The 9809-nt window shown below is 59.8% G+C and overlaps 1 protein-coding gene across 1 annotated transcript; it reads right to left on the reverse strand.

The window, feature by feature from the left end:
• Window positions 1-2131: 2131 nt before the first annotated feature.
• On the reverse strand, window positions 2132-3842 carry FOXI2 (forkhead box I2; the record flags this gene model as incomplete). Its single annotated transcript, XM_081104781.1, has 2 exons — window positions 2132-2565; window positions 3314-3842. 2 exons carry the CDS (start codon window positions 3840-3842, stop codon window positions 2132-2134), a joined length of 963 nt encoding a protein of 320 aa, XP_080960907.1.
• Between the last annotated feature and the right edge of the window lie 5967 nt (window positions 3843-9809).

Genomic DNA, 9809 nt, shown 5'->3' on the forward strand with positions numbered 1-9809 from the left:
GTCAGCGTGGATTCCCGGGGACGTCATCTGTGCTATGAGGATGGTTTTCCTGTTCCAAGTAAGGAACTTACGGGGCTAACCAAGCTTTACGGGCCTCACCCCCCTCTGCACCCCTGAACCGTCCCCTCCCGCAGCTGCACGCCCCTCGGCACACAGCCCTACAGCACGGAGGGGGGCGGGCAGGGGCCTCTGCAAACCGACACTTGTCCCCAGGGCGCTGTCTCATTCACTTTGTATCTGGAGGGTCCAGCAGAAGGCGTGGCCCCCTGTGAGGAGGAATCAGCCCCTCATAGGAGACTGGGGGGCTTATACCGGAAGGGGTGCCTCTGATGAGTGGGTGCAACTATACTCATCCATCCATCCACTCATTCAGCTGTTCCCACCCGGTTCTCAGGATGTTACTGTGAAATGAAGCAGGCAGGCTCCTCCTCACAGAGAAGCGAGCGGGGGAGGGGGTGATGCAGTCCGCCAGGGGCTGCAGGAGCGGAGGGGCCCCTAACTTTGACTTGGGGTGTCAGGGATAGACCCCTGAAAAGTGCAGTCTCTCTAAAGCCTGCAGGATGGTGTGTGGGGGGCAGGGAAGTCAGGGGCAGCGGGTAGGGAGGGTCATGCTGACCCAGCTCAGTATTATCCACGGCCTCTGCAACAAATCAGTCACTTGGTCAGTCGGAGCCTCAGTTTCTGCATCAGGAAAATGGGGAGAAGGGTTCTGGCTTCACTGGGTGGCTGTGGGGCTTAACGAGATCATGTCTATTAAACACCTGCAGACTCTGTCGCCTTGATGCTCAGTGGGTGTCGGATGGATGAACGTGATTCCTGGCATAGGGGACGCCTCCATGACTCATCAGCTCAATTTGCTCTCTATTAAAGCAGGGCTCCAATACGTTGTGTGCACACGTGAAATTCCAACCTAATATACAGTGTATTTACCCTTCGTGAATGGAGTAAAACCCCAAATAGTTCGCATTCTTTGTGTGCAGCCGCTGATCTCAAAGTCGTTATTGCAGGTGCCAAGCCCTTCGCCTTTGAAAACTGTGGTTTGGCAAATGTAATACTAGACGAAGAGAGGAAGAGGTCCCCAAACACCAACTAATGGTGCAGGAATGTGCCAGAGGTGCCCTCCCCCCCCCACCCCCCCACCCCCCGCGACTCTGGGAGGGCAGCCGGGCTCACCCCTGCCATCTCCCCTCCCCCTCCCGGCAGATCTCCTAAGAGGACAGGCTTTGCATTAAGGTTCCCGAATGGGGCCTTGGAGAAGGAGCAACTGGGCTGACTCCGGCCCCTGGCAGGGTCGGCTCCTGCCTAAACCACAGGGAAGGTGCACAGCGGAGAAGCGGAGAAGCCCACACATCCCCCTTAACCAGCAGGAGGCGGGACGCTCGGTGAGGGCAAGACCCGGCGTGGGAGCTGTGTGTGTGTGCCAATGAGACGGCTTTGGACTGGACCGTAGAGCCATCGTTTTTGCCGGATGTCACCGTGCAGGCTGACCGCGCCCCTCCCTGTCGGGTCCCCGGATGGGCACAGGCCATCCCCGCGGGCCTAGCACCGAGCCCAGGACACAGCTGGCACCGGGAAGCGTAGTGAACGCAGCACATTTATTAGGACACGTGTGGCCCAGCTCCTGTGGCACCTGTGGAGCTTGCTCATTCCTCTCCACCTGGAGTCAAGTCCTGAACGAGGAGGGTGCTCTCCCAGAATCACTGGAAATCCCGGGCCTTTGCTGACAGGGAGGCGCTGTCCTCATCCAGCTGCCCTTCTCCCCTCCCCCTCCGGCAGTCTAGGCCGTTAGGAAGCCCCCCTTGAGCATTAGGAAGCCCCTCTTACACATCCCAGTGCACACGGCGGTGAGGGTGAGGGGCGGCTGAGCCCCAGCCTGTCCTCCCTTTAAGGGAACATGGGCCCAGGTCCAAGCACTGGGAAGGCAGCAGGAGCAGGGCAGCTCACCTGCCCCGAGTGGCCTCCGGGTGAGGGGCCTGGGACAGGCCAGGGCACCCAGAGGCGGGCGCTGCACAGCTCAGTGCCATTGGGACTCTGTGTCACTCGGGCCCTGACCTCTGGGGTTGTCACCAGACGGGATGGACACTTCCATCAGCGCCTCTGGACAGGACACGGGGACAGTCCCAGGTTCCCTTCAAACTCCAGTCCCTTCCCGGCTGTAGACCAAGTGACTGACCCTGAAGCCGGTGGCCGCGGTCTGGTGGCCCGTGGGGCGGCCTGGCGAGGGGCCAGGGGGCTGGGGGCCGTCCACCGCCGCGGGTCGTGCGAAAGAAAGGTCGCCCGCCGCTCCCCGGGGGAAGGCGCCCAGGCCGCCAGCCAGGGCGCCCATGGCCGAGGCGAAGCCCGAGAAGCAGGCGGCCGCCTCGGAAGCGGCCGGGGACGCGGGGGACTGCGGGTCCGGGGACCCCGCGCCCAGGGCATCCAGCACAGGCGCCCGGGCAACTCCTGGACCCCGGGCTCCCGGGAGCGCCGCGCCCGCCTCCCCGCGCCTCCTGCGCTTCCGTCGGAAGTTCCCGTGGTCGAACATCTTCTCGCAGTTGGGGTCCAGGGTCCAGTAGTTGCCTTTGCCTGTGGAGGGAGAGCCCCGCTCAGAGAACCCGGGTTTGGGGGCCGCGGTGGGAGCGTGAGAGATGGAGGCGGCTTTGGGAAGATTCCCGGCCCCACCGATAGGCCCCCTCCCCTCCCCGGCCCTCCCCTCCCCTTCCCTTCCCTTCCCTCCCCTCCCCTCCCCCAGCCTCGGGGAGGCACTTTGTGCAGGTAGGACGGGCCTCCGCAGCCGGGCTGGGGAGAGTTTGGACTTTACAGGAAAAGGGGGGAAGGGCGACCCCCAGGAACTACTGAGGCCCCCTAAGCCCCGGGGCAGAGACAAAGCGCACGGGGCGCAGAGCAGGTCCCAGTGCGTCCCCAAGCGGCGCCTCCTCTGCCTGCAAGCCCCTGGGGTCGGCACTGTCTCCCCGTTTACAGAAGGGACCCCAGGCCCAGGGAAGGGACTAGAAGGGTTCCCCGCGGGCTAGCGCAGGCACGAGAGCGCGCAGGGGTTTCCAGACGCACGGAGGACCCGACCTGGGTTAGGGCCTGCGCTTCTGCCCGAAGCCCGGCCCGCCCCTCCCCGCGCCTCCCCGCCCCTCCCCGCGCCTCCCCGCCCCTCCCCGCCCCTCCCCGCGCCTCCCAGTCCAGCCTCAGGATCCCCCACCCCCCACCCTGGCACAGTGAGGGCTGCGCGTCCAAGACAGCCCCCCTCCCTCCCCCCCAACTCCAGGGCCGGGAGCCGGGCCGAGGGAACTAGCGGCGCCCGACGGGCAGCCCCGCCCGGTACCTGGGTCGCCCTCGCCGCGGGGCACCTTCCTGAAGCAGTCGTTGAGGGAGAGGTTGTGGCGGATGGAGTTCTGCCAGCCCGCCTGGCTGCGCCGGTAGAAGGGGAAGTTGCCGGCCACGAACTGGTAGATCTGGCTGAGCGTCAGCCGGCGCAGCGGCGCGCTCTGGATGGCCATGGCGATGAGCGCGGAGTAGGAGTAGGGCGGCCGCACCAGCCTCAGCAGCTCCTGCTGCCCCGGGAGGCCCAGCCAGGCCAGGTCCGCGCCCGCCAGGCCGCCCGCAGTGCCCAGGAGCGGGCCCGGGGCGGCGTAGCTGGGGGGCGCGTAGGGCGCGGGACCGAGAGCCGGCGTGTCCAGCCACAGGCGCGGGCCAACGCCGGCTGGGCCCGGGTCCCTGCGCCCGTAGCCCGTGGGGTGCGAGGCTGCCCGGGCCTGGCTGTGCGGGGCCGGGCAGGCCCCCAAGCCGTCGCAGTATGTGGCCATGTCCGGCCGCTCCTGGGCCTGGCCGGGCGGCTCTGACCCCAAGCTCATGGGCGCCTCATCCAGCGCAGCGCAGCCCTGGCCTCGCCCTTTAAATGCCGTCGGGGCTGGGCAGGTGAGGGTGGGTGTGAGCCTCCTGGGACGCCCGCATTGGAGAGGGCAATCTCCGCCTCTGCCCCAGGTCAGCTTTCTGCCCCGCCCTGGTCCCCACCTGCTCCCGGGAGCGGCTCCAAGAACGCCCCACCCCGTGCCTCCTGCTCCCAGAGCCGAGTTGCTCAGGACCTCTGCCGTGGGCGCCCCGGGGTCCCCGGGATCCATCAGCCTGGCCTCTTCAACCCCACGGCCCCGTTGCCCTGGACCCTCGGGCAGGCCCTGCAGGTTGTGGCCCCCTCGCTCTCCCATGGGGAACGCTGCCCCCCCCCATCCCTCCCCGCCTCAGGGGCTGCAGTGCCGGGCAAGGAGCCCCGATGACGTCCACTTATGTGGCAGGGCTGGGGCCACCAGGAGGGGCAATGCGTCCTGGCTGGGCGGGGACTGGCACGGGAGTCAAATGGAGTGCCTGCGTGGCCTGAAAATGAACCAGACCCCTGAAGGGTGGAGACTCTGGAAGCTCCGGACCCCCATCGGAACACCCACGGTCCTGACGAACCTTTGCTTTTCCAAAGCCCAGGGAGCGGGACCCCCTGGTTTGTCTGCGAGGAGGCCTTGGGGGCTGAGCACAGGGCTGGCAACACCCTCCACTGCTTTTCCCAGGATGGCTCCGCAGTGTGCGCCCGACTCCATCCCCAGCAGCAACAGGACATGGCCATGGACTGGTTCTCCCGGCTGCCCAGCTCCTCCGGCATCCCCGCAGCCTCTCAGGACCCCAAGCCCCCACACCTTGGCTCCCCACGTTGCCCGCCTGGCCCTTCCCCGCTGCAGGCTCATGGAAGGCAGTCTGAGGGGCAGGCCTCTGAGCTGTAGGGCCTTAGGGCTCCAGGTTGGACCCCCTGCCCTCAGGGGGAGAAGCAAAAATTCTCCCCAGGTGGGTCAGGTTCAGAGGTGAGCTGTCCCCATCACTAGCGCCTATCATCAGAATTAGCATTGCCCCGGGGCCCTCCTCAATATCTCCCGGGACTGTGGCTCCTCAAAGAGAATACATTTAAACTCATTTCAGGAACAACATTTCCAGCCCTCCGCCAGCCTCGCTCCCACTTCTGGCTTGGGGAGGAGGCCAGGGGGCTGGGCTAAGGACTGGACGCCATGAAGGACTTGGGCGGGAGAATTCAGGGGCTTTAGGCCTCTCAGATTGTGATGTCAAATGTTATGAAAAGCAGCCAGCCTGTGGGACAGTGTAGCAAAAGGCAGAAGGGAGAGCCCGCTGTTGCCTCAATGCCTCTGCCCTTGCAAGTACCAGCCCTTTAGGAAGTGGTGGCTTCTGGAGGGTAGAGACCAGGGAGGCGTGTGCCCTCCAGTCCTGGGCACGAAGCGCCCGGCTGGTGAGGGGGCCCTTCAGCCGGCCTGCACCCACCTTAGTCCCCCCTCCCCCCAGACTTCTCATTATTGTCAGAGGAGGAGGTGCTGTGGAATCCCAGGACCTTCGGAAGCCCCTCCCCAAGACCACGCTCAGGGGCGGCTGGGGGCAGAGGAGGCTCCGGATGCGAAACCTTCCCTGCACCAGCTTTTCCTTTCTTGTGCTCTCCCTGCGTTTCTATCAGAAAGAGCAGCCGGACCATCTGCCTCCCAGCATCCTGGTTTCCAGCACATCCTCACCATTTCAAATGCGCGTGCCCGTGGGTGTGACTAGACTCCAGGGGCGGCGTCATGCAGAGAGGGTCTCTCGTCAGCCAGGGGACTGCGAGCTGGACTCGGATGTGTCGCTGCTGGCAGGCTGGGCACCAGTGCGTGTGGCCTACAAACAGGATGTAGTCTGCTGTCCTCGAAGTGGGTCCCACACCCGGCGTTTTCAAGGAGCTGCTGGTGAGCCCCCAGCTCTCCAGAATCCGAGCTTCAGGAGGATGGAGAGTCCCCGAAGCCACATGGCCCTGCCTGGACCCAAAGGACGGGCATCATGGAGAAGGGAGTGCAGGTGGGAAAGGCAGCCGGTGGGCAGGCTGACCTGCTGGGCTCACCTGCCAGGCTGACCCCCAGGACCAGCCTTTGTTCCGTTGCCGCCTCACTGCGGGGCGGTGCTCCTCCTTGTCCAGGGCTGGGAAGGCAGACGACGCTTCCCTTGGGGAGTCACCCAGGGGTTTGGGAGAAAGAATGACCTTCATCTGCAGTTGACGGCACGGCTGTGTCGCAGGACCAGCGATGCTGAATGTTAAAGAACAGCTTGTGTCACCTCTTACAATGTAAGGGGGTAAAAGGATGCCAGTTCCTTCCAATTCCCTTTAATTTTAATAGCCATCTTCCTGTTCAGGCTGTCAGGCTTGTGAGGTCTGGAACCTCTCAGAAGATCAGGCGAACCTTCATGTAATTGCCCTCAATTTTACTTTATAAAACATCAGGACAACCAGCGCCGGGCAGGAATGCCCATATTTTAACCGCCCCGAGCCCCGGGTCCCTCTTCCATCTCCGCTGCGGCAGCTTCCTTCTCTCTCAGCAGACTGGACTGAGTCGGTTTTGTCTTTCAAATTCTGTCCCACGTTCAGGAATTGTAAGCTCAGGCTGGGGAGTCAGCCCGACCTTGGCTTGAACCCTGCCTCCGGCAATGGGCCCTGGGTCAGGGATCCCATCTCTGAGTCCCATTCCTCCCTCAGCTGGGAAGTGCTTTGACGTATTAGATTTCTCAATTAATCCGTATCCTATTTCCTCACCACCCTGCAGTAGTTCACAAGTGAAATTTGCCTCAAACTCTTAAAAAAATTGAAGCAACATCAGGGCATGCAGACTGGCAATAGTTGTGGAGTTTTTTGTTTGTTTTTAAGCTGGCGAATGCAGAAGGTGTGAGCTTCAGCTACAGGTGGACTTGGGTTCGAATTCTGGCTCTAGTCCCAAGCTGCTGGGTGGTAGGCTGCCTAACCCCTCAGGCCTCAGTTTCTCATCTGCAAAGTGGAGTGCAGATGCCCATCCTCACCATCCTGGGGCTGAGATAACGCACGCAGGGCAGGCACTGACTGGGTGGTGTGGTTGGTACCGTAACCGCACAATGCTTCTTTTCCTGGGTGGGTACGTTTAACAAACAGGTGTGAGGGAACGGATGAAGGGCTCCTTGAATGTCACATGCAGCCACTGGGGTCACCTAAGGGCGTTCTAAGTGTCATGGTACCATCTGCTTTCTTGTACCTTCACAGAAGGCAGACTGTCAGAGCCTGCGTGGGACCATGCTAACAGCGGCCGTCGGCCTTGGCACGAGGAACGGCGTGTGACCGGCCAGCCTGTGGTGTCAGACGGGCTCCGGTTTGAATCCCGGTCCTGCCACTTACTCACCGTGTGGCCCTGGCTGAGTTCACTCGACCCTCCGTCTCCTCCCCTCCGCACGGGGGTGAAACGAATTATTGCACATAGAGCACTTTGCACATTTCCCGGCACAATACACGTCAGCTCATGTTATCAGGGTGACAGAGAAGGCTGCATTTCTTCCTCTTGACTAGTCTGTTTTGATTTTTCAGGAGTTACACTGTAGCAAATAAACAGAAAGCTTCCGTGAGCTGGGGGTGAGATGAGGTACCACCTTAGGGTCACGTGGTGGGTCTGGGCATAGGTCATTCCTCCAGCCACCCCTCTCCTTAACTCTGTGACTGTGACGCCATCTAGTGGGAAACGGTAGCTTATTTCCTCCAGCGGCCCCACTTGCTAACAAACACCCCCTTATTCATGGTACAGAATGGGCAGGTTAAGTCCTATTCCTCACCATGAAGAAGATAATGAAATAGATAAGAGGGAAGAAGTACCCAGAATCCATAGCTATCAGTGAAGATGTTTTGGAATAAAAATTTTTTTTAAAGATGTGACCTTCCCTTTACAAATGAAACATGTGCTACCGACGGTGTGTTTTATTATAAAGCTTTAAAAAATATTAGAAATTCTAATGCCAACGTTTATGATAATTCTACTGAGTATTTTTAACGCAATGCTAGTAAAAACACAAGACTTTATAGCGAGTGTTGGCATTTTATTTAAGAAAAAGCCCTGTTGTGTTCAACACCATGAATGCTGCCTTGATTAAAAAGAGAGAGCCCTGGACGGGGCTGGGTTGGTTGGAGCTTCATCCCGTCACCAAAAGGTAGCAGGTCTGATCGCAGGTTGGAGCGCGTAAGTCGGCGCGCGCACGGGAGGCAAACGATCGATGTTTCTCTCTCGCAGGAGCTCCCGGAGTTGAGACTCAAAGGCTGCTTTTGCACATTAAGAAACAGGAGGACAATTCGTGTGGGAACCAAACAGGGTACCGAGTAAGCTTCTCGGAGAGGGAGGTGCATGGCAGCCCTGGGTCCCCGAGGAGGAAGCGAGTGGGGAAAGACTCCCCCTGTGTGTCGGGGCCACTGACTCCTAGTCTGACTCCCCCTGGGGTGCAGCGGGGGTGGGGAGAGAGGACACCTTGTGTCAGGAAGCGGCGGGCGCCACCGCCCAAGCACTTAGCCGCCCGTGGACATGTCAGCGCCATGACACAGGTGTCCCCAGTGGGGACCCAGCATCAGAGGCGAGCAGCCCAGCCCAGGGAACGCAGTCCTGCAGACGCCTTGACTGACGAAGCAGGAGACCGGAGCGCGAGACTGGGCTCGGCTATGTGCTCCCACTCAGACCCGCCCTCTGCTGGTGAGCTGGCGCCCCAGATGGCCGGACTCCCCTTTCCAAGGATGGATCACTCCGGCGGGACAGGTGACCAGGTCATCAAGTCAAAGCCAGACGGATGGATACAAAGGTTCCTGCAAGGAGTTCCCCGGGGTCCGGAGTCTGCCTTGAAGGGATCACAGTTTTATTTTTCAAGTCCGTCCTGTGGGCCAGTTGCCTCCCTCTGTGGGGCGACCGGTGGGGTGATCAGGGGCGTTGAGGGGGCCCGCTGGCACCTGCCTTGGCTGGCCTGGGGCCTGTGGGCTGGGGGCAGCTCCTGTGTTGAGCATCTGGCCCCTGGTGGCCAGTGCGTGTCATAGCGACTTGTTGTTACACGGGTTGTTCCACCTTTTGGTTGATTTGCATATTAGGCTTTTATTATATAGGATTATTGACTGTATTCCCTATGCTGAACATTACATCCCCATGACTATTTTTAAAAAGTGTGTCTAGAGTAATTTTCCTGGTGAATAAGTATGTGAAATTACTGTGAAGGATGATATAATCAGTGCATTTTATGAGTTTAAGGGTAAGCACGGAAATATGTTTTTTTCATGGATTAGTTGTATTAGATCAAATGATTTTTTTAAAACACCGGTAATACTTCTTAGTGTAAGAGACTTGCTATTTTTTTTCTTGGACTGAGTCGTTGGAGGGCAGTTTAAATTGAGCTGGTAAAAAATTACTCTTATTAAAAAAATTGTGATTTTTTAAAATGTTCCATAGACTTGTAAAGTGGAGTGGCTTTCATTGTAGAACGATGTACATGCTGTTGGTGACTCCTTTGGAAAAAACATGTTTTCAGAAATAAAATGCCCCAAACTGTTGGCGCACTGCATCTCGGTCTCGGAGGGTCGGAGCAAAACGGGAAGCAGCGGCATCTGCACCAACAGGAGCATGGGGGATAGACAGACCAACCGCCCTTAGGCCCAGCACCCTGGACAGCTCCTTCCACCTTCTGGATTTGAACAGATCCCTGTGAGAAGTTAGAAGTCCCATCCGTGCTGAAATTGCTTGAGGGGTGCATGGGCTTCTAATCCGTTCATTAGGCTCTGACCCCAGAAACCTCTGGTTCTATGGAAACCAGAACCCTCCTGTCATGGGAAGCCCTGTGAATGGCGTGCTTACTTGTGAATGTCAAACCCGAGAAGCCCCAGCTGGCCCCTGCACAGCAATGCCCAGGCTTGCCTGGGACGGCGTGTTCCCCACCCCTGGGCGCTGGGAGAATAAAGGCTGATGAACAGATGAAGGCGGCAGCTTCCTCCC

Source organism: Myotis nattereri, assembly GCF_964212035.1.
Source record: "Myotis nattereri genome assembly, chromosome: 13".
Classification (NCBI taxonomy): Eukaryota; Metazoa; Chordata; class Mammalia; order Chiroptera; family Vespertilionidae; genus Myotis; species Myotis nattereri.